This window comes from Falco rusticolus, chromosome 1, assembly GCF_015220075.1.
Source record: "Falco rusticolus isolate bFalRus1 chromosome 1, bFalRus1.pri, whole genome shotgun sequence".
Taxonomy (NCBI): Eukaryota; Metazoa; Chordata; class Aves; order Falconiformes; family Falconidae; genus Falco; species Falco rusticolus.
Genome location: NC_051187.1, coordinates 76,001,678 through 76,027,054, shown reverse-complemented (window position 1 = coordinate 76,027,054; position 25,377 = coordinate 76,001,678). Strand labels below are relative to the sequence as shown.

Below are 25,377 nucleotides of genomic sequence, written 5' to 3'. Positions count from 1 at the left end.
GGTGCCCGACATTGCTTCATCCTAGGTGCAGGATCCAGCATTTCAACTTTTTAAATTTCATCCCATTAATCCTAGCCCAATGCTCCAATCTATCTAAATCTCTCTCCAAGGCCAATTATAGGATTCCTCCTTACTGGTTACAGTGGAAAGTATACTTAGTACTTACAATATATTTACTATGATATTGCTTCACAGGGGACCCTCCAGTTAGTGCAAAGCAAGTGTAGAAGCAAACCTCTTTCTCAAATGAATTAGCTGCTGATTGTGCAAGTGCATAGGAGGCTATTAAACTAAAACCAGCATGTATTTAATCTGAGGTGGTATTCCTGGCAAAGTACAGTCACATGTTGCTTTCTGAAGTAAGAGAAGTTTATTTGTTACTTTGCTGATAAATACCACGTTGCTTACAGATAGCAATGTGAGATAAAAATATTGTTGTAGAGAACCAGATTCTTCCAGGGTTAAGAAATGGTGCCAGGGTCTGCACTTGTCCCCTCTGCTGCAGGGTGAGGCCTGATGGTACCTGCATGCTAGTATGAGCCTGGGGAAGGTGATGCTTTTCTCCACTCAACCAGCCTTTGGCAAAATTTCCAGCATCTACTGTATGGTTCTGACTTGGGTAAAACTTTTCTCTTACCACAGTCCTTTTAACAACTAACTAGTATGTTTCTCTATTGTTTTGCCTTGGAGAAACCTGTCAACTCCTTTTCTCTTCATCCTGTGTTTAATGGATATGTCAACATTGCTTAATGGCAATGGTGGAAAGGTACGTTTTGTAGTTAGCACTGAATGTGGCGGTGTGTCCTGACAGCAGCAATGTCTCAGGCACAGCATTGCACTAATGTTGTTATATTGGCTGTGATGTTGATTCAGTCTGTACTAGCTCAGATTTTTCTCTGCAGTGCTCTTCTGCAATGCATAAATATATCCTCATGCAAACAAAAATTCAGAAGCATCTCAACTGCATATCCATAATTTGTAGTTATAGTGGGATTAAAATAGACTTGAGGCTTCAGTTGGCCGCACGCTTCAGAACTGCTGTATTGCACCAAAGGCTGCTTTGCTTTGACAGCAGAGCAGTAATTACTCTGTTTTAACAACCAGCAATGATTGCAAGATGAAGCTTTGAGGATGTGGGGGTGGGGCCAGGGAGTTGGAAGTCTTACACTTTTGTCAAGGGCTTAGATGTCTTTGTGTTATCTGTGTGGGCTGCAAATTAGCAGCTCTCAAATTATATGGCTCGTTGAGGCATGGCCTTGGGGAAGGTGCCTGAGCCATCACGGTATGCTTTGAAGCGCCCCAGATCTGGGGAGGCTCCTAAGAAAATTCCTCTTTATAGAGGAGACGGAAATCTGACCTACTGATGTTAGGGTTTCCATACTATTTTGTTTTTAACTTTTCAGCTTTAGTGGTATGCTTGCAGAAGCTATATTTTGCATTTAAACTTTTTGTGAAGAAGGAATGATTTTGGAGAAGGATTTTGATGAAGAAGGAATGTTGAAACATGATAGGCATGAAGCTTTGAAGTTCCTGTTCCCCAATTGTGAACACAACGAGAACAGGCTGAGCTTCCACTTGCAATATTCTGTTATTAGGCTGGAAAGAGCTTTCAGGGTTGTTTTATGTAATTACTGGGTTACCTGCATGCTTCTACACTCCTGGGTGGGAAAAAAATCTGAAACTGCCTGACCAGCAAGCAGTTGGTGGTTTAAACATTGTCCATAGCATTTGTAATGTGTGCCGATCTAGTCCAGTTACATCATTGATGCCCTCTGGGACTGTCCCAAAACAGGGATGTTTATTTCCTGAGGCTGTTAACAGTGTTTGAAGTTTCTTTATCAGACACAGACTGGGGAAAGGGGCATTGATTTTTAATGTCTTCTGTTCTTTCAGTACTTTTTTTAATGAGTAATTATACATATATGATGCATTTAAACTTGAGGGCAAATCCATCACAGGGTTTTGCACACTCCAGCTATCTAGAATTCAGTCTTTTAGGGCCAGAAGTTCCTCTAGTTCCTGACATAGTAGGGCATTTAGCATGCTCTTCTTTTTCAGCATATGAGTAATGCTATATATAAATAAAGATTTTGGCCTTTTTTGAGCTGAATCTTATGAGATGAGCTTTTAGACCAATGTAAAGTTGTGTAAGTCACAATAAATTTTGTATTATGTTATTTTGATGCTCATATCAAACCTTAAAGCAGTAGGGTTGATAGTGAAGCTGATACAGCACAGTTGTCTGGTCATTCCCAGACCAGCTTAGGAGCAGCCTTTGATGTTCTGTTAGTAGCAGCAACCCATGTTAACACCAAAAAATCTGATTTTTCTGGTCTTGGGATTGTTATATAAACTTGCTGAAGAGGTCTTGATGCAAGCAAGAACAACTAATTGCATGATCTTTGGGCTTGGATTTAGTTCATGCATTTAAGCTAGTGACACTACCTGGATAATTCAAAGAGGTCACAAACCCTGATTTCATAGGATGCTTGGAATGGATCTAATATATTACAGTGCATGTGATACTCATCAAAGAAGTATTAGGCACTCCCAGAAGTCCCACAGTTATATGATCTTGCAGCAGACCCAGAGGCAAATTCAGACTTGTCAGCTGAATTGCCTTTGGAACCTGCCAAGCAAACAGATGCTAATGTTAGATGAGTATCTACAGGGCTTGGCATCGAGCTCCAGTGACAGCCAACAAGCCCTGTGTGTGACCTTAGCTTGCTGTTCCACTGCTGGGAGTCACTGAGGAGGTGTCCAGTGATGTATAAGTTAGAGCTGTATGTTGCTCACGATATTTGGATATAGTTTATCTGGATCCTGTAGTCAAAAGTGTGTGATGAGTAGATTTAAACAATGCCATCTACCCTTGTGCACTAAGACTGAGAAAAGCAAATGTGGTTTCTTTTCCTTGTGCTAGTTCTACAGGCTCCAGAGCCCCTTGTACTCTGGGAAACCCTGTTCTCTGCCAGGCGTAGCAGAAAACGATAATGCAATTTGATGTACCAACGTGTGAGTGTTACTGGTCTGTGTGCAACACTGATTCCTGGGAGCTGCAGTCACTAAGTGCATCTGCCTTAATAAACTGAACGTTTGGGAACACTGCAACCAGCTGGTATGGCACGGAGGGGCTTGTGCCTGTGAGGGTGACATTCCTCTATTTCCAAAACGTTGTGGCTCTGTGCATTCTACCTGTTGAGAAATGTCCTCAGCATGCGATAACCTCTGAGGCATGCCAAAGTGGTGTTTGGGGGAGAGCAATTTATCACAGCCAAAAGCCTGTGAAGGTCCAGTCTTAGCAATTTAACAGTAAGAATAACAGCACTGCATAACCCAAGAACATCCTGGAGCTCTCCATTTACTGGCACAGATACGGCTGTTGTCTCTCTGCTTTCCTTGTCATCACTCTGCGCTTAAAGACTCTGGCTCTAGCCCAGCTCCTAGCTCCAGCCCTTCATGATTTTTAAGATTATAACCCCTCTTCCTTCACCCAGAAGCCTGCTCACTGGGGCTTTTTCTTCCTTGGTGCATGCTGTTGTGAGGCTTTGTTTGTTAGGTCTCCATCAGTATATTTATTTAACAACATGCATACTCGTTTGAACTGAATACAGGAACATTTAAGTCTCTAGACAAGTGATTAAGAGCTTTATTAAATAGAAATGCTTTGCTGAGCTGCAGCCTGGATTATCTGTCCCTTAGTATGTGTATAATCAAAACCGCTTCTCTGATCTTGGGTAAAAACTCTGGAGGATCTGTTTAATTTTTTCCTTTGTGTAAAATGGGAATGCTAACATTTCCTTACTGACTTCCTTGGGTCGATGGGGGGTTTAATGCCTGGAAAGCACTTTGAACATGAGAACTGCTGTGACAGAATAACTGAGAGCTTTGCTTCTGGAATTTAATTGCTCAGTTAAGCAGGGGGAAGAAGAAGAAAAAAAAAAAAGTAGTTCAGAACCAGCTGGCAGTGAAATTCTATTGAAGTTTGTATGTAATACATGGGAAATAACATCCATATTGACTTTGGGTATTTAGGATTGTATTCTAAATTTTGGATTACTTTTTATTACTCTTTGATATATTTTAAATTAATGATTTTCCTTTAAAATGCTAAATATGGGTGGGTTTTTTGTTGTCTTTGTTCTATAATATCCTTGTAGTAAAACTTGATGTTTGCTTGTTGTAGATTGTTGCAATTATTATGTGCAAGCATGATGACTTCTGATGCTGAAAGGAAAATTAGTATGTTTTAATAATTCGTACACTTTCAATTTTTGGCATTTATTTGCTCCAAAATGAGGGGTGAGGTTCAAGGTCTTTCTATGCTCTCAATAAAACCCGGTTGCCTAGCATTTTTAACACTTGGCAGCACCATTTCTAATCTGTCTTTTGCTGGCAGCCAGGCTGTGCAGCTCTTCGGTGGGAAGTAACATGGAGCTGAGCAGAAGCTCCCAGCTCAGGCAGGCTTCATTCTGTGAGTACCAGTTTAAAGCTCACTCTGGAAATTGTAAATACATAATGTGATGCCCATGGCAATTTTTTTCCTTTTTGCCCTCCAGTGTTGGTTGGTAAGAGGAGCGGACTGGCAGGTTTCCTAATTGTGCTAATGTTTATAAAGCAGAGTGTTTCAAGCCTGTTGCTGAATCCTTAACTTGGATGACTGTCTCATCTGACAGCAAACACAGAAAGAAATGTCCAGCTGCATTTTTCTTTCTTTTTTTTTTTTTTTGCCAGAAATCTCAAAGAGTAAATTACTAACATATGTTACACAGTGTAAGCTGTGAAGAAACTTTCAGGTGTTGTGAAGTTTAGAAGCTTTCTGGGCATGTCTTTATGCTAAAATAGAGATTGATCTGCAGTGTTTTCTTAGTTTAAGGTTTTGCTTGTAAGAATAACTATAAGCAGTGTTACCAAATGGCTTAGATTTACCAAAGGTGAAAGGCTTTCTAGTGAGTTTTCCATTTTGTTCAGGTTGAACAGGTTGGAGGGGATCGGTGCTTCCCAGGCTTAGCTGCTTTGGATATCCCTAGCAGCTGAGGTACCTGCTGGAAGCAGGGCTGGAGTCGAGCCCTGCGTTGCCTGTTCATAGGCAGGGACGACTGCCAGTCTTGCAGCACTGAGAGGCTGCTTGGTTACTGCAGGTGATGCAGTACCACTGTTTGGGAGCCCCTGAAGAGGTATTAAAAGGAATTGCAGCAAGCTTTTTATCAGTCCACTGAGTATTTCAGATTATGAAGGCACAAAGCAGTGCACTTAGTGACTTCAGCAAGGATAATAGTAACATTAATTAGGCATTCTGCAGAACTAATGACTGAAGCTTTGCAATGTCTCCCTGATCTAAGCAGGTCACCTTGAACATGAAGAAACTGAAGTGCATGAAAACTGTAGCCAAAATTTTGAGAAACGTGTCCTAATTTTCAGCTACACCACCTCTGACAAATGTTGACCTTATTTACTACTGAAGTAGTGGGAAACTTTCCAGTTACCTTGGTGGGCAGAAGGTCAAGTCTCTTTGACCTCTTCTCCTGGAGGCCTTGCACTCTGTGGGAGAGAGATGGGTTCCATAGGCTCTGAAATAAGGATTTTGAGCTTTTAAACTAGGAATAGAAGTGGAGGGGTCCCTTTATGAAAAACTGAATCTCAGTGACTTGTATTCAGGCTGAAGTGGGTTTTTTAGCACAGAACCTGATAATCTGTTTTACATATTTGCCCTGTAGGCAAAATTATTTTTTTTCCCATTGACTGTGCTCCAATAGTTGGGTGTCATTTCCAGATTTTCTAATTTGAGAAATATAGCTAGAAATTAGCATGTGACTAAAAATTTGTTGAAAATGTTTTCTAAGCTCTTTAAATAAATACATACAAAAAATGCTGGAGAAAAAAAACAACTCTGTGAAAGCTTAAAGCTAGAAACAGTAAATCACAGTGGTCATAGGTGCTCGTAGAGGGGATGTAAATTTTGGGTTTGGTTTTTAGGTTCTGTTTCAATTCTCTCTTTGAGTGAGCGTGAACCTACATTCAAATATTCTGAATGGGAAGGTGCTTTCTTTGGTCCCTGAAGATACAGGGATGCATAGACCTGTGAAACTCAGTGGTATCCTGATGGTCTCATGATCAGCTAGGGCTGATGCAGGCCACTGAGGTATGTACGTGTAGCATTTCTAAAAATCCAAAAGTTGGAAATTAAAGATGAAAAAAAGGGGAAGATTTGCTCAGTGCTTGCCAGGATTTGAGGTTAGGAAATTTGCTTCTGTTGTTGTTTTTTTAATTATTACTATTTACTACCATCCCCAGCTGAAGTGTTCTTGTTTCAAGCAGCTTTTAAAAAGCTGTACAGCATTTGACCCCGTGGTTTTGGATTTCCTATGAGGAAGAGATTGTTCCACTTAGAAAGAGAGGTGATATTTAGCCCAATAAACTTCCATTTCTTGCTTGACAGTATTAAATGGTGCTATTTGGATTTTTTCCTCGATATATTTGTCCTTGCTAGCAATGAAGCCAGATAAGGTGTCAGTTAGGAAAACAACTACATGAAGTGTAGTGGACACATGTCTATAGATCTCATTCTTTTATTGATTGATCACCCTGTTTCACTGATCCCTGAAGGACTTACGCTATTGGCATCTATATTCAAAGTTTGCTTTGGCAAAATTGGCTCCCTGTTGTGTTTTGTATTGCCTGTACATCTAACATGGAACAAACACGATTTTGCAGCACAAACTCTATCAGGTTTTAAAGCCATAATAAACAGGAAAAAAAGCAAAGTGAAAGATTTGCCAGGGTAAGAGATAATCCTAGGGGCAAAGGGGTAGATAGATCCTTCATTTCAAACTACTTTGTTACCTTCTGCTGTGGCATTTCCTTGTGCTCTTTCATGCTTTCTTAAGCTCTCATGTGTGCACGTGCTCTCTAACATATGCTCTTTTGTGCCCTTTCTCATGCTTTTGCTCTTTCTAACGTATTCACGTGCTCTTTCTCTCTCCACCTCACGCATCCTTTCACTCTCTTTTTCTCTTACCTGTCCTTATCATATGGCCACCCAACTGTGTACTGGCTTACCGTGTATCCTGTGTTGTTTTGGTGAGGTCAGGTAGTTTGTGTGTAGGTCAACATCTCTTGTTCTACCAGTAGAGTGGAGTTGGCTTTCTGGTGTGTTGGCTTTTAGTGTTAAGTTTTTGACCCAGCCAAGGTGACAGTGCGATGTGTGAGATTTTGCAATGTGTTTACTTGAATTTTGAGGGGTTGTTTCTGGTGTCATACAATCCCTGGATCCAAGATACTGAATAACACTGCTGTGAACCAGAATGGATGCATGTTACAAGTAGGATATTGCTTCAAGTAGCAAATTTAGCTGTTTTTAAGGATCTCTCTTCCAGCTATTTCAGAAAAGAAGGATTCATCTGACCCTCATGCCTTTGAGGTTTTGCATACCTTGTTTTCTAGCTGCTTGAGGAAACCTTTGTAACTTCAGCTTAAAAAAAGGTAGCAGGCTTTTTCTTCCCATCCATTTTTTTCTTTCCCCTTATTATTATTGTCCAAATCTAAACTAAATGCTGACAACACAGCTCACTCTAATGGCTTTCCCTTCACGTGAGATACTGTTATACTGCTCCCCTTTTATCTACCATTTGTCCTTTTGTTTTATGGCACTCTTTGTTGCAAGCTGCTTTGTTGCTTCTTCCAGATTATGCTCCTCAGGGATTTTTGTATCAGTATGACTGAACATTGCTTGCAGCCATGCCAGACTGAGCTGTGATCTTATTGGATTTCACAAACCAAGGTTAGGCCAGGTCAGAACTTGGTTGAAATAACATAGACTACAAGATTGTCTGCTAGCCACTGGGAACATGCACAACAAAAACCTGACCTAGATGCTGATTCAGTCAGATCAGGCTGACAGTGTTGCCATGCTGATTGTGGTGGATGTGATACAAAGGAGATGCTCTAACCTGTTCTGGCTGGTAGGATTTCACAGCATTTTTTTGAGAAAAGTGCTGATGTTAATTCCAGTGTTTTGGCCCATTCCTATTCTCTGTCAGGTTTACACTACAGTTCAGTGGAATATTATATTCTCTGATCTTCTTTTCTCTGTACCATTGTGTGATGTTTTTTTGCCCTCAAAACTTGCTATCGCTGTCCAAAAAGCTGCGTTTTGGTGCTGGGTGAAATAGTTTTCAAATTTACTTTTCTTTCCTGATCTTCTGAAGCAAAATAAACTATACCAGGGACTTCAGCTAAAAGGCCCCAGAAAGGGTAGAAATTATTAGTAAAGGAAACATACAGAAAATTGTAGTTGAGCTTTATTTATTGTTCCTTGAGGTTTCTGACCAAAAGACTGTGTGGAAATGAGTAAGTATGTTCAGACTTTGCTTTGCTGAGTGCATACTAGGTGGGAAATGGCATGCAATTATGCTAGAATGCCTGAAAATAACGCAAAGATCTATTATATAGATACAACTTTTCCAGTTCTTGTAAAGGTATTTGGACCTGTTTCTGTTATATAGAAATAAGCTTAAAAAAAACAACCCTTAAAATAAATCTGTAAGAGGCTAGAAAGTGAATATTGAAAACTACACGATGGTTTGAAATAAAGGCCTGAATTAATGTGGGCTACATGTACCAGCCTTTGTTTCATGCCACCCCACATTGAGCCTGAGATGGGGCTGCTGGAGGGTTCATTTGCCTCCACCCATGCTGGAACAACGCTCATGAAGTTGAGGGAAGAGCAGTACAATCAGTTAGAGATATCTTGATGTGCACAGATGTACATTGATAGACTTAGATCTATTAGAAAAGCTGAATATATCTAACGAAGCAGCAGCTGTTGGGTGCAATATAGCCATTAAGCACATTTAAAGAGTGTGAATTGTCAAGTTGCAGAGGAATTGGTTAATGAGGTACAAAAGGGCAGAGGTGACTAGGAGTCAAGGAATGAAATACTTCAGACTGGATCAGGAAACACTTCCCTTCAGTTTAAGCTGTAATGTGATGTCTTTCTGTAAATATGTGAAATTAGAGTCTGGGGAATGAAGTCTGTAATGTGGTGTAGCTGCTGGAACAATTTGCTGTGGCAGGATGTGGAACAGATGACCAGGTGTATACCCTGGTTTTGAAGGCTTTTGGTTTACTTTTCCCAGTCAGCATCTGTATTTTGAGTGTCCAAGTTGTGCTTTTTAACTGAGTGAAAATGTTGAGCATCACGACTGTTAGATCCAAATTTATATACATTTTTGCATAGACGAAATGGGGAATCTAAAAATGGAGTAGGAAGATTAGTATTGGATAAAAGTTGGGATTTGCAATCTGATTGGAAACATTTGCCCATTGGTGTTGAGGTTACCCATAACTGTTCTTAATAGGTAAATTATCTCTGTCGCCAATAATCCTAATTGTTAGTGCAAAGCTCAGCACTGCCAGCAGAGATATGGAAGGTGTAGTGCAGAAGTCTGGAAGGAGTCTTTCATCTCTGCCATCCCTTGCCAAGGGCTTACTGTACATGCAAATTCATCAGCTCTTCCATTGTGAGGCGTTTATATATCCTGGAGAGGGTGAAATCTGATAGTTAATTGCTCTGTATGCTCAGGGAGCCATTCTCCGATAGAAGAATCTGCAGCATGGGACATAGTGGCTGATGTTGCCACAGCATTAATAAATATGTAGGGGAATGTTCTGCAGAAGGGTATGAAGAGCTTTGTTGATTAATTCTGTTCCTACCTCCTCTGTCTTAGGAAGAGCCATCCTGGCTAATCTTTTTTATGAAAACAGCATGACTAGTGTTCGCCTGCTGAAGAGATATGCTGGACAAGATTTTTTTTTTTTTTTGGCTGTTGTTTTCAGCTGTTATTTACAGGATCAATAAAACTGATTTTCCAGTTCAAGGATAATTTTTTTACCAACAAGCTGCATAGCCTTTAAGGTCAGAATATTTGATCTGCTCTTTTTCAAAACAAGTTAATTTAAAAATGATAGGTAGTTTTCAGTTCAGAATTAGTTTTTCTAATAGAAAGGAGGAATGCATCTTGAAGAAACACCTTTGGGGGGAGAGAATTTTGCCTCAACAACATCGTTACACACTGCCCACAGATACTTAGCGTTTTAGCTGCTTTTCTTTAAACTAATCACTTAACTGCACACAATATTTTAATGGCAAATGCAATATAACTCTTTTATTAGAACCCTGGTTCAGTTACTATTGAAGTCTGTGCAAATACTGTTGTGGACTTTATTGGACATTGGCTGATGCCTGGGGTGACCTTGGAGAAAACATACCCTCCAAAAATATGACCACCCCTCTTAACCCTTCTTTAAAGTTCAATATAATATTTTGTGACCATTGTGAAGAGTATTTCATACCATTGTGGAAATATTCCAGACCAGTAGCAAGTGTATTCACACATGTAAGTTCAAATGCCATTCATTCCTTTTGTACAGTTATTTTATCTGCTTCTTTTGTGACCTGTTGAGAAAATCACATATATATTACACAAGCAGATGCATACACACACAAATACACTCATAATTTTAACAGATATTATTGCCTCTCCTCTGCATTTACCCTTTTCCCCCAATGCACACTTCATGTAAGAGCCTCCATTCTAAAAGGACTGTCATTATGAGACTCCTGCAGTTCTGTCTGCATGGTTGGGATAAGAATCAGCTTTAAACAAGTGAAATTGTGCAGGTATCATTTTATAAGCAGGAGCTCATACCTACGATCGGTATAAAGTTTGCAGGATAAGAACAAAATAGCCAAGAAATGTTCTTCCACTGGAGGCACTACAAATGAATTTATATGCCAGAAAAGTTGATTAGATTTTTAGATTTTAAAAAATGCAGGGTTTTAGATCAAACTCAACCCATTCCAAACCCCAGAGCATCACCAACTATAAGTAAAGTCTTTCTACTCTTCCTGTACTCTAATGATACTAGGGGGTTTTGGGTATTACATATAAAGTACACAGTCTGTGGAAGTCCACATAAAAATCTAATGCCATTAACTCTGAGGAACTTTGGATTCAGACCCAAAATACTGTAAATTGTCATGTTCCATTTTTCTCGAAGTCTATACATCCATATATTTTAGTCAGCAAAAATGAAAATTACATACGCACTTTATGATTACCCCTTTCTGCTTTATTTATGTAGTGTGTGGAGGAAAAAAAGAGGAAGTGTTGTTTGTTTGATTTTATTGTTTTTTTCAGTCAGTAAAATTTGATGGTGAAGATGTCTTAAAGTTAAAAGATATTTTTCTTTACCATGATCAGTGTGAATTGTTTATAATGTTCCAGTAAGAATCTGGCTTTTGGATGGCGATGTTGCTGATGACAGCTACTGGCAGTAGAAGCTTTCTATCACTCAACTGCTAGTTTATTAAAAGAATAATAGGAACAGATGTTTTCAATTCATGAAATGTATCAAGTAAATGGTACATCCACTTGTTATTCCAATTCCTTTGAATTTTAGTGAACTCATTTGGGGCTAGGTTTTCAAAAGAGCTTAGCCCACTGTTGCCTCGTTGCTCTCAGTATACACTGATGGATGATGAATATATTTGAAACCCACAGCTTTTTATGCCTAAGGGGGAGCTAACTACTGATGCTTCTAAAAATCTGGCCCATATTTCTGATGAGTGAATACTGATCATTATAGACGATTCATACGTGCAATCTCTGAGTAATACGCTGCATTTGTCTGTGACTGTATATATGATGGCTTCTTAAATTACTATTGCACTAGGCATTTTAATTTAAATTATGCTAATAGCATAGGATTAACTGTGGATTATGATTCTAGCATTTACTGTCATACAAACAGAAGAACCAGTTCTTTTGCTCCTGCAGTCTCTTTCTCCCTTCTCATTCTGATGTATAGTAATTTGTACTCGAGGCTGGCCTCAGGTTTTGATTAGGTTTCTTGTCTAAGCTGATGCAATTGCTTAGGGAAGGGCAGTTGCTGAAAATTAGAAAGAGACTGAGATCTTTTTATCTTCTGATGACATATTTTTATGGTGCTGAAATGATTTACTGAAAATGATGATTAGAATGGGCTCTTGTCAGCATTGCACAGTGAGTGGTTCTGGTTTGCCTTCATTCCTCCGTGAGAGGACAGGCTATGTGTGCTTTGCTTTTGTATTCTTGGCTAAAACACATATTTGAGAAAACTAGTGCAAGGGGTTATGTTAAAACCCTCATAAAGAGTAAGGAATAAATAATACATCAACATGACTGAGGTGTTACGTTGGTCCTTGCTAGTGGAAATAGCAGGAGGTCAATGCTGTTGCTATCGCCAATACTGAAAAAAAGCTTTGTAGCGGCCTGAAGTTGCTCTTCTTGAAGCATAACTTCTCCAGAGATCTCCACTCCCAAACTGCAAATGTGCTGGAAACACAGATTTGCCTCATTATGTTTGCACTTGTTTCATTGTGTAGTAACCTCTGATTGAAATGGCATGCAGCCTGTTTGCATTAGTGACTTGCTGTTGAATTCATCTGTCTTCCTTCAAATCCCTCATTTGTTGCATTTTTTTGTGGATTGCTTGTTACGTCGAATGACTTTGTTTTGTAGTAGCAGTCTAATTTTTGCCTTTTTTCTCTTTTTCTCTCCAGCTGATATTATTTCTACAGTTGAATTCAACCACACTGGAGAACTGCTGGCTACTGGTGACAAGGGGGGTCGGGTTGTTATATTCCAAAGGGAACCTGAGGTATGTGAGTTACCAATGTAGTCCTTAATAGCTTGCTGAAACCTGGCTTCATTTTTAGTATTTTATTTTGATCTAATAAACCTGTTTATAATCTCAAGATTCAGTAAAACAGACTGTCACCTCTTTGAAGAGAAAGTGACAGAGGGTAAGGATCTTTTACTCTGAAGTTTGCTGTCCCAAACAAAAATGCTTTAAAACTCCAAAATTCTAAGCTAAGAAAAAAGAAGGTTGTTACTGGTTTACTTCTACATTGTTTTAGTAGCTTTTGCCAGTTTGATGGAACCATTCCATTTAAAACTATGCCTTTGCTGTGATACCTTTATGTTTCACTTTTAAGTTCGGTCTATTTGCAGTATCTTTTGTAGAAACCTTTCCTGAATAATTGACATCTCTTAAGAAATTCTGACTTTTATTAAATGTTGCTTCAGTTCTTACAGGAAATTTAATCCCTGTAGAAACAAATCTGTCAATATCATGTTTAAAATGAGAAATTAAGTTACAATTTCAATATTTTTGTATTTGTAAGGCTGCTTATACACGTTTCCTAAGAGATGGACATATATCGCCATCATAAACCACATGTTTTTGTTGTTGTTATTCTCCATAGAGTAAAAATGAGCCTTACAATCAGGGGGAGTACAATGTTTACAGCACTTTCCAGAGCCATGAACCAGAATTTGATTATTTGAAGAGCTTGGAGATAGAAGAAAAAATAAACAAGATCAAGTGGTTACCACAGCAAAATGCAGCTCATTCACTTTTATCAACAAATGGTAAGATAGATGAGAGTATATAGGACATACCAGCATTTTGCTCTTGTGCATTGTAGTGCTCTATGTTCATTTTAATCTACTGTTTTAGTAATTTCCTATTTTAGAGTTTACCAAGAATGTTATACTGACTCTGATATCTGTTATTTATGTATTTTATTCATAGTCATAGGGTTTTTCCTATTGACTATCCATAGCCAGAGACCTATCCATTTCTGCTATTAACATGCAGTGCTATTCTGAAATAAATTTGGTGACAAAGGTATCACCTTACTCAGCAGCCGTGTTTCACCAGGGATTTAGAATTTTGTCTGATGCGTTTGTCATAACTTCTGTTCTTCATAGATGTGTAAATGAATATAGATGAGAGAGATTAATTTCTTTTTCTTTTCATTCATTATTGTCAGAATGGTTTATTTATGGTTTAAAGACACAAATCTTTGGAAGGCAATAGGAATAATAGTTGGACATGGATACTGACTCATCTTTCTAACATGCTTAAGGCCTATTGATTAAAAAAAATGCAGTGTTAATGCTAAGAGGGCCTATGCAGATGTGACATAAGGGAAAGAAATTGAATGGAGCCTAACATGCACATTTAGAAACATTTGGACCCCCACAACCTTTATTATTGATGGTGATGCATGGGAGAAATATCCAATTTTAAATCTTACATCTCATTATAATCCAAAAATAATTTTTCTTCTGGAAGTTTGAGCATAATTGGGAATTGCCGATAGAAAAATAGTGTAATCTCACCTTTGGGAATTGATGCTTTAGGGCGAAGTTATTACTTCTAGCTAAAATTTATAGCAATAAATACTATTTACATTAATTCACAGTAGATAGCAAATTATGTTTTGTACTCTGTTTCCCTTAAAGTTGTCTTTTGACTTTTGGGGGGCACTGTTGCAATATTTGAAATTAAATATATCTGTTATAGCTAGGTGATTTGTGCTAATTTAATGATTAGTCAGCTAATTAGGAAGTTTGGGAGTTTACTTCTACGCTTCTCTCATGGTCAAAATATCCCTTCTACTTCAGATAACTTTAACTATGAACAGCTTCTTCCAGTGCCTGATACAAAAGCAGATTACTGAAAGTAAACCTCTCCCTTTTCATTTTAGATTTTGTTTTTGGAAACACTGAGGAATGCAGCCAAGTCCTCATCTATGCTTCTTTTAGACTTGGCCCAATAGACCTTTATATCAGTTTTCTGGTTGATATTAATACGGGAAGGGAGAAGGGAAGAAATAATCAGTCTTAGTGTTGCTATGGGTTAATTCAGATTCAGGCAACTCTGACCCGAGCCTAGAACCTGGCAAAATACTTTGGCCTCTGTTTTTCCCTCTTCTTAATTCTGGAGCATCCCGGCAGACCTCTTTATGGTGAGGTGAACAGAAGTTGTGCCACTGGCATAGTCTTTGGATTTTGGCTTTGAATTATAAAACACTTTTGTGTGCCCAGGAGGATTCCTAGCTTCCTGGCACACCAGGGTTGAAGTCTAAAGATTCACCTCTTGGCATACTCCTAAAGATAGCTTTAACTTTAGGACACAGAAGGCCCGTGTTGAATTCCTTGTGGTCTCACATATTACCTGTGAGAAGTCATTGATGCTGTGTATCAATTCCATGCTTATAAAAAGGAATAACAGTGTTTTCCCTGACTTGCAGAGAAGAACGTCATTGCCTGTCACACATGCTTATATTGGGCAAGTTGTAGAAACATCTTGAGTACTGGTTTATATTTACGAATTTCTGACCCTGATATTTAAATGCAGTTTTTGATACTTTGCTTTCTAGTAGTTCAGGATCTAAAGCCCAGTTTTGGTCAGAAAAATGAGGACTGTGAAACAGCATCCTTTCTGCAGGCACAGGTGGGCAGTGCCCATTGAATCTGTTGGAAGGAGCATCCCTCTATTAGGGAACATGAGGGGAGAGTCCATCTAAACCTCATCCTCAATATATGAGACTTGACCGGTCTGCACGTGCCCAAATCTGTTTCCGTCCTTCTAAAGAGGACTTCTGTCTGAGGCTGTTTCTGCACAGGTCACCTTTCTCAGAGGGGACCTTGATTTATCGGTTCCGTTCCAGTTCACATGTTACCAACAAGTCATCAGCTAAGCTCTTGATTGTAGCACCTTATTAATGGAGGCAGAAGGAAACCACCAAGGCTTTTGAATCCTACTGTGAGTTTCCATTGCTTGCAGTTAGCAAATTTCCAGTTTGCACTGTAAACTGCACTGGTTTTATAGTATAATAATAAATTACTAGGATTCAGTGGTATCTTTTGTACCAGAATATACTGGGGCCACTTTCCATGTGAGCTACATCAGGTAGATCAGAATTTGGCCCATACAGATCATTTCATCAGAGGATTTCAGACGGCTTACCAGACATTAATTAATTTAAACTTCACAACACTCTTGAGACTGAATGAATACTGAACCTCACAGAGATGTTTCTATATTTTGCAAAATACAGGCATGCTTAGAATTTCCAGGGAGTTTTTGAAGTCCAGAGGGAGACGAAGGAGAAGAAAACCAACACATGTGATACTCTTAACTGCTAATAAAATAGTTTTCACTTAGGAAAGAGATAGGTTTATCAATAGTGGCCAAGTCCAACAATGGAAAATTTGTTTTATGTTTTTTCTAATAATTCATATTACAATTGCTGTATTTATAATTTTTGAATAGATAAGCAAGAATGTGCTATTTACATGTAATAAAAACCCCAAGTGCATGACAAGGCCTATATGTAATTTTAGTAATTAATTAATGTGACCAATGCAAATCAAATTTATTGAATATTTAATTGGAACTTTTTAGTTGCAAATTGAACTAACCTCTGTGGATTGATCAATTGTAATATTTTTGTTGCTTGAAAGTTAGCATATCAATATTTTTAGGAGATGCCTAATAGTAAAAACAGAGCAATGGAAGGATTAATTTTGAATCAAAAAGGGGTTGAAGTTAAAGCTGCCATTGAAATGCAAAATGATTCATGTATTCATATATCCTGCCTTTGAAATGATTTGTACTAGGATTTGAAAGAAGTATTTGGATCAGCCATGCTGGGGTAAGAATTATGATCTGCTATGTACTTGAGCAAAGAGGGGTAACGGAAGAAAGTGGGACACTATCAGAAATGATGCAGGAACAGAGGTTAATGAGAGCTGTAGTGGCAGCTGAAGTGCACAAGCTTTGGAAGGGCTTTGGCTACTCGATGAACAGATGAGTGGAACAACCATTAGAAGCTCAGGGACGGATTTCTTGCAGAAGAGTTCTCATTGATTTTTCAGCCTAGGGAGTGTATTAGGGTTGGCAGATTGGGTGCACAACCAGAGTGGGAGTGGATAGTCAATATTAGGGAGATCTGCAGCTTCAGCTACTACAAAAACAAGGACAAACTCCATCTAAAATATTTAAAACTTCTATTTTTTTGGCTTCAGAGGCTCTTTACTAAATGAAAAGCATCCTTATTCTTCCATCATATGCTTCACCCGCCACGAAAAAGAGAGTTTAGGTTTAATTCCGTTCCATGTAAGACTACTACCTTTTTCTCCCCACTTCTCACTCTTAGCCTTAGAACACGATTCTCTCAGGGGTTTTTTTCTCAAGTATTTTAGGTGCATTCTGTTAGGAGGGAGAAATGTCTCCCTAAATAACCTAGCAAACTGGCTTTAATAACAAGATTGTTTCCTTGCAAAGTCAAATAGTCAAACTGAGCTTCAGCAGTGAGCATTGAGTGGTTTTGGTTTGCTTCACCTGCAAACTGCCAAGTTGGATACAAGAGCAGCACGTGCTCTGTTATGGTCTGTCAGCTGTCAGGATCCTCTCAGTCAGTTTGAAGGTATGGGGGATGTGCTTTATGAGTATTTTTTTGTTGTTGGCAAAATTTTCTGGATATGCAAAGTTATGTGACCTAGACTGTTTCAGTACAGGACTTGTCTAAACCAAGGTGTAGAAACTGCAGTAAAAATGTTCCTCTTGGAGGAGGATGAACGCTGCTTGGCCTGAGTTTTGCAGCATGGACTTCAGACAGACTTGTTTTGCTATATATGCAATGGCTGTTATGAAAAATGCATATTAATAAAAAAAAGTTTTAATTGTACAAATATTAGTATGTTCTTGTATTAACACTTTTCAGTAATTATTTAAACAAGCAGTTTGGCTTGTTTAAACAACAAACAGTTGTTTGTCTTTTCTTTTGAAGATAAAACAATCAAGTTATGGAAAATTACTGAAAGAGATAAGAGACCAGAGGGGTACAACTTAAAGGATGAAGAAGGAAAACTTAAAGATCTTTCTACAGTAACATCACTGCAGGTAAGCTGCTGTCTTTGTCTAACATCTAGTTGTTTCTGTATTAGGAATGTAGTAATGGGTGCTAATTCTGTAAAAGATTTAAGTATGTACCTAATGCTAAGCATACATATGATAATTCTCATTGAAGATTTAGCTGTCTGGTAATGGTCTTGAAATCTGTCACATATTTTCAAATCAAAAATCCTGTATGATACAGTGACCAACACAAATATGTTTAAAGAGTTTATGTCAGTTTTATTCTTCCTGATAAAATTCTCAGTGTGACCTAACATGCTTTCATACAGGACCCTTTAGCCTAGCGTGCTGGAAGCATTCTACTTGTAACTAATATGAGACAGTGTTCTTGCCTTATTCAGAGCAACTGTGTTAAAGACAGTACACCATATTTCAATCTCATCTTTATTTAATTAGTATAAAATAATTATCTCTTATTTTAAGAGTGGGATTTGCAGTAGTCTGTGTTCCAGTGAAAGTCAGGTTCTGCATTGCTGAACAGATGGAGTCAAGGAGCTCACAGAAGCATGTATGATCACAGAATCATAAAATCACTTAGGTTGGAAAAGACCTTTAAGATCATCGAGTCCAACTGTTAACCCAGCACTGCCAAGTCAACCACCAAACCATGTCCCTAAGTGCCACCTCTACACATCTTTTAAATACCTCCAGGGATGGTGACTCAACCACTTCACTGGGCAGCCTGCTCCGATGCTTGACAACCATTTCCATGAGGAATATTTTTCTAATATCTGATCTAAATCTCCCCTGATCAAACTTGAGGCCATTTCCTCTTGTCCTGTTGCTTGTTACTTGGGAGAAGAGACCAACAGCTGCATGATAATGTAACAGATTTTTGCTCTCAGACTTTAATGGCTGAATTCACTCAAGGTGTTTTGGCAAAGGAAGTGGCTAAAGGTTAGAACAGGAAGGCTCTGTTGTATAAGCACTAGTATTTCTTTATTATTAAAACCAAATAACCAAACCACATCTCCAAAACAAGCCAATATTGTCTGTTGTGAAAAAAGCCTCCAAAGTGTAAAGGTGACTACATTAATGGAATATTTATCTATTTGATATGGTTAGGCAAACAAAACTATCCCAGATTGCTAATTGTGTTAGAATTCAAAGGCTGAGCCAACCATTGTTTTGTTCCTTTAGTGGCAAGCTAAACTCAACCTTTAACTTCTCTGTGTTCCTCTTTAAACTGTCTTGTGGGTTGATGTATGATAGATTTTTTTCTGATGCATGTTGAACAACATCGAATAGTCCCAATCATAGACCACAGCCTTACAGTGCTTAATGCTTTACCAATAGGGAATAAATTGACAGTGTCTAGTTGTTGAAGCATGACATTGAAGCGATACACAGGGAAGTAATGAGGGCATAATGATGAGTGATAGTCTGTGCTCTTGGCTTTTTAGAAGTATGTGTCTATGTACGGTATGTCAGTACACATTGGCTTTGTTTTCCAAGACTTTATTATGTTTTGCTGGGATTATAACCTTTTCACCACTTGACATTTTTGAAAGAGAGACATCAAGTAGCAAAACAAATACTATAAGTGATTTACAACCAACAGCAAACTCCTCAGCAAAAGCAAAATACTGGAACTTCACTGCTTGTCAGAGCCAAAGCCTCCTGCATGTGTGAGACAGTAGCTCCTGCAGTGGGACTGGCCTGTTCTATGCCAGCTGTCAGTGCCCCACTTCCCACATTCTCGGCTTTCCAGTGCCTCCCTTTTCACGGTCCAGGCTTTCCATTGCATTGCCTGGCTCTCCACAGTTCTCCTGTCCTGTCCTTCCTCCTTGGCAAGGATGGCCTTGCTCAGCAATTCGTCCACGGGGAAATTCAGCTTGCGTACACTGTCGAGAAGTTTTACAATGTCACAGTCTTTGCTTGCTCTCCATTGAAACTCTCATAATCCTAGCAAGAAATTATTCAAAATCTTACTCTCTTTTTGGTTTGTGTTTTGTGTGGGTTTTTTGTTTTGGTTTTTTTTTTTTTTTTTTTTTGGCAGGTGCCTGTATTGAAACCTATGGATTTGATGGTAGAAGTCACTCCCCGGAGAATCTTTGCTAATGGTCACACCTATCATGTCAACTCAATATCTGTCAACAGTGACTGTGAGACATACATGTCAGCAGATGATCTCAGGATTAACCTCTGGCATTTAGCAATCACAGATAGGAGCTTCAGTATCCTTTATTGTGGTTTCTTTCTCAGTGTTGGTAGAATTAATGGGGCTTAATAGAACTGGTTTACAATATTTTTCTGCAGATCTTAAAATATACCTTTACTTATCAGAATCCCTGCGGTATTTGTTACAGAAAAGCTCAGATATCATAAGAGACAGCTAAAAGGTTGCAAAAAATCAGGGAATTTTATGTGAAAAATTAGTCTTGGACTTGCTTAATGACAAGTAAATGGGAAACTGATGCCAGCTGAATGGTAACTGTCTGCCTGACTAGAATATACTGTTATCTCCTGAAGATGCTTCACACTGAACTACTCCACCTTGCTTTGATGAAAGGTTAGTCCTTACCCTGGCCTTACCTCCTGTTCTCCATCACCCTGCTTCCCGGAACCCTAATGCCTGAGATGTGCACAGGTTGGGAGTAAGGCTCAGCTGCTTTGTGTGAGTTGTTGGGTCTGTGATTAACGCAGTCATTGCTGTGTCAAGTGCTGGCACCATCCTGAAAGCTGTGTTTGCAGGATCATTCCAGTCATCTGTGAGGCTGCCCCTTGCACTGCAACAGGGTGGCTTGGAGGAGGAACAAAATAAAATGTAGCCAAGAAAAGTGATTCTCTGTGTTTTTCAGAACATAAAAGACCAATAAGAAGAGAAATAGGTTATGGGGCCAACTCAGAATGTTGTGTTTCTTTGGTGATTTCAAGTATTTCAAAAGGCGTTAGAAGAATATTTCTTTGTGGATTTTTATGAGAGATTATTAGATGTCAAAGTGAGGTTGTCCTACTGCAGGCAAATTCCTAAAAGACAGCACCAATGTGACAGGGTGTTCTCCCTGTCTCTGGTGATTGTATTTCTTCCTTCATAGACCAGATCATCTGTGGAGCTTAGCCCATGCTTTGTTAATGTCACAGGAAACATTTTCATTAAATCAATCAACTCTTACTGTTTCTGACAAGTTTTTTTAAAAAAAACAAATAGTTACTATAGTTTGTGAGGACAACACGAGGTTTTAAGTCATTTGGCACACTAAAAGCTTACTGCCAGAAATATCAGCCCCGAATGAGTTGTTAAACCCCAAGTGTGTGTAAATCATTGAAGAGGAAAGGCTTACTATGGGAGTATTGATGCAATCAGTACAAAAGTATTGTGAGTATGGTAGTGTAAAATAACTTTTAGTGTTTATGCAGAGTTTTTTATCTTCACATGCTTTATTTATGTTGATCAATTTATCCTTACATAAGATTAAGAGGCTGGTAGATAGATTAATTTGTCTATTATTTTGTGGATGAGGAAATTGAGGCAGGAAATGTAAAGAAATTGCTTATGAAAACTATAAATTTCATAACCCTTATTAACATTTCATTTGTGCTTTGTATGAGAACACTTGTATGCAGGCTTCAGAAGCACTTGGCCTCCAATGTTTCAAATTCTAGCGATATACTAGGAAAGAGCTGAAAACCAGTCTTAAATTGTAACTACTACCATGTGTCTTGAATGGAACATTATAGATAAAATTATTTGAGGTTGAAAACCTCTTCAGGATGTTATGGCTTTTACTCACGTGTGTTCAGCTCCTATATTGGTGACGGTTACGTGGACTCTGTTTCAAGCATTAGCACACTCTTGTTGAATATTTACTGATAAAAATTGTTTCAGAGTTTCCTCTTGAATCATTGATTTAACTCTTAAAACATGATAAAATTTATCGTAGCATGCTCAGTTTCTGAGTATGTACTAGAGTGATGTCAAGGGGGAAAATTAAGAGTGTGTTTCTGAGTTTTAGGGTAGGAAACTTCCTGTATGTGAGACAGCGGTGTTGTGATACTTATGCAGATGACTTTGGTATAACTGGATTTCTGTCCTGGATTGGGATACAGATATTGCTGCTGCTTTTAAATACACATGAACAAACATCTGGGAGGACTGTGATGAGAAAGTTTAGGCAGTGACAGGAGAGAACACTAGGTAAAGGGATGATAAATGCTAGGGGCAAACTGTTCTTGCTAAGCTGGCCACGGTGGCAGCAGTTTGACTTCTGTGGCTGGATACCAGTATGTATTCAAGAGAGTAGACTAAGTTAAATAGTCTGTATCCATTTCTGTTTCAGACAATATAAGCTGTATCTGTACTCAGTTGTCCAAATTGGGCCATCAGGCAGATTACTTTTAATTAATTCTTTGATAAACAGAAAGGTTGAGATATTTATTCCAAGAGAAGGTGAGATAGTTACAGAATATTGCTCATTTTGGGGAATTAACTGGGACACCATGATACCTGAAAGAAAGGGGTAAGTTAAACTTGAATCAGTCTTTCCACAAGGTGTTTTTTTGTCTGTATAGAGCCCTGTAAGTCCTTGTAAATTTCAGGGGCACGTTTTTCACTAGATTTCAACATCCGTCCTGTAAAGAAACTGCATTTCTGTCCTGCAGAAAACCCTTAAACTCTCCTTAAAGAGAGAGTTTAACTTAAGAAAACTTAAAGCTCTCCCGGAAGCAGATGAGCTTCTGGTAAAAACATTGGGCGTGCCAGTTGCAATTAGGACTAGACATATTAAGATGGAAAAATTCTGCCAAGCAAACAGTTTAAATTATAAATGAACGTTGCTGGGCTTGATGCTTTCTGCAGTACACTTAGGGGGACAGGCAGCAGGAGGCTCAGACTTAAAGATTCTGGCTTCACATCTTTTTACTACATGTAAAATGGAAATGAAGCATTTTGCTCTTTTACATGCAAGGCTTGATTCCCTGGAATATGTGTTTAAAACAATAAATAGAAAACATTTTGGTTTGAAGTGGCATTTGTTAATAAGGGATCTGATAGTGATGTGTATTTGTCTTTCTGCTTTCCCTCAGAGGCAGCACTGCTACACATAATGAACTACTATCTGTTTACCCAAGAGGCTGGTTGTGACAATGACACAAACAAATACACTGGGAGAGTTTCTGGACATTCAGCTCATGTTTGAACATCTTTACAAATTGCAAGGGAAACGCTGGAGAAAGGATGGATTGGCAGTGGTGTACTAGGGTGTTTTTCAAGTAAAGTACTTTGTCTTGTAGAATTTTATTCAAGAACAGTGGGTTATAACGATTATTTTTGCAGTTATACAAATCACTGAGAATTGTTCATTTCTTTGAAAATGAAAAGGCAAAGCAATGTAGCCCTTAAGTTAATTCTCTTTCTGTCTCCTTTGGAAAATATTTTAAATCAGCTTTGAAGAATTTGACCAGAATATTTGCCTTAGGTAAAGCCTTAGGCAAATAAAATACAGTTGGTGGTTGTCTGGTTTGCTTTTGTATTAGCATAAACACTAACTGAGGTAAAAAACAGACACGTGAGTTTCATGCTACGGCTGTGTAAATTTTCATGAGGAATATGCAAGACTTCTGTACATTGCTTCCCACTTGCAAGCAGATTTGCTCAGTGTTATTTGGGCAGGAGGAGGCAAGGGAGAGGAGGAGGTGAGAGGAAAAGAAGGGGGAATGTCAGCTGTTAAATAATTGCACATATGAGGCTTTGCTTTGCTGGAAGGTTTAATGTGTTTGGTTGTGTTATGGAGAATGAGAGTCAGTGGCCTTAATTATGGATGATATTCTTCACTGGAAAAGAAGTGAGGTGGAGGTTGCTATATTTTTTAATGTTCAGTCTGAAATGGCTTAGCAGTGTTGCCTGTAGCTTAAGCCTTTAGATAAGTCATCTTGGGTGTAGTGAATGAGAAGACAGGACTGCTGGAAGTGTACTGATAAGGCTTACCTAACATCAGCAGCAATCTTTGGACTATCTAGCTGTACTAAATATTCTTTATGAGAATGTATTTGGATTGCTCACAGAACTATGTAGCTCATAGCACTTGAACTCCCTTCATTTCCTGGTAGCACACTATTTCACTCTAGAGGCTGTCATGGCATTGCTATGGAAACAACATCACCATTTCCAGCGTGTACTCATCTTGAGACTCATCTTGACTAAAATACTCATTTCTCAGTCAGATCAATATAGTCCAGGGTTATCCTGTTTTAATAAAAAATTCCTTCTTCCGTGTCCCAAAAGGGTTAAGCTAATTAGCAAATCACCATAGGGCCTTCTTATAGTCTAATGTATTCCAGTATTTGAAGCATGCCATGGATAGTCAGATCATTAGGCACCATGTCTTGGGGAAATTAATTTACTTAAGAAGTAAACAAAAAAAAAAAAAAAAACCCAAAGAAAACAACCACAAACAAAAAAGAAACGGAAAAACCCAAAATAACATGATGCATTGATGGATACCAAGTTGGTGGCAGCCCATTGTGCACCTGAACATAGTGCATATATAGTGCTCTGGCAGCAGCCCCAAGGCTGGAGAAGATAGTTAGCCTTAGAAAAATGCCTGTTACCTGCCCCAGTGCTAAGTATTTGGATGCTAAACTGAAGGCAAATCTGCAGTATTCACTTGGTATTTCTGGAGCTGTAAGCTGGCAAATTTATGCCCTTGAGGGAGATAAGGTTGCTTCTATAAAAATTCCTTAGCCAGGATGACTGTGCACAAGCTGTGTGCACAAGGATGTAATTTCTGTGCTCTCAAAAAAAAAAAAAAATTCTTTACTGCATGAAAACCGGCTGCCACCCCCACCTGCAGCACTGGTTTCCTCAGGCATAGGCTTTCTGTTTGGGGAGATGGCCGGTATGATTTCTCTTCTTTTGAGAGCTCTGTGTAATGTATTTTAGCACTTCCTATTGTATCAAGAAACATTCTGCCAATCTGTATCATGTATTTAAAAGGTGTATATTATACCATGGAGTCATATTCTAGGTACTAGCAACATTCAGGTAGCTTTTCCGCAAATCCGTGTTCTTCTATTCTTTACTTCCTAGAATCTCTCCTTCTCCCACATGTGTTGTCTCTGTCTCTCTCTATTAAAAGAGAATGTAGATGTCTGCCAGTTGTAAGTAGAGGATTGCAGAGGCACTATATACCCTGTTTTCACAGTTTGGCAAGTTTTTTTGAAGTGTAGCTGTTGAGAAATAGTTGCTTTGCTTTTCTAATTAAAACAGAATTTCTAATTAAAACATTCCTACCTGAACAATGGAGGGGGATAAAAGCTATTTTCAACAAGTTGATTAGATTCTGGATTGATGTAATGCACTCTTAGTCTCCACTTCTTTTTCAGCAGGGGAGTACTGGGCTTCTAGTAAAAATAAGAGTTGACAGTAATAAAGATTTTGACACCTAACTCACATGTGAGTACTGTCAGCTGGAGGTTTTTTGTGCATTTTGATAAATGCTGAATTGTACTCTAATGTGAGGTAAACTACTAGAAATGCTGAGGATTCCAGTGCCTTGTTCTTGCAAAGCTGTGTAGAGGCAAAAGGATTAAAAAAAAAAAAGAATAAATTTTGTTGCATGA

General features: G+C 38.6%; 1 protein-coding gene across 8 annotated transcripts in view; it reads left to right on the top strand.

Moving 5' to 3' along the window:
* The window catches only part of PPP2R2C (protein phosphatase 2 regulatory subunit Bgamma), a 207,944-nt gene that overhangs the window by 132,511 nt on the left and 50,056 nt on the right, over positions 1-25,377 (top strand). For all 8 annotated transcript variants that reach the window (XM_037385213.1, XM_037385239.1, XM_037385222.1 and 5 more), the window contains 4 exons: positions 12,605-12,702; positions 13,310-13,475; positions 17,690-17,802; positions 19,817-19,994. In XM_037385213.1, the coding sequence (XP_037241110.1) occupies positions 12,605-12,702; positions 13,310-13,475; positions 17,690-17,802; positions 19,817-19,994 (555 nt within the window). The remainder of the gene's footprint in view (positions 1-12,604; positions 12,703-13,309; positions 13,476-17,689; positions 17,803-19,816; positions 19,995-25,377) is intronic.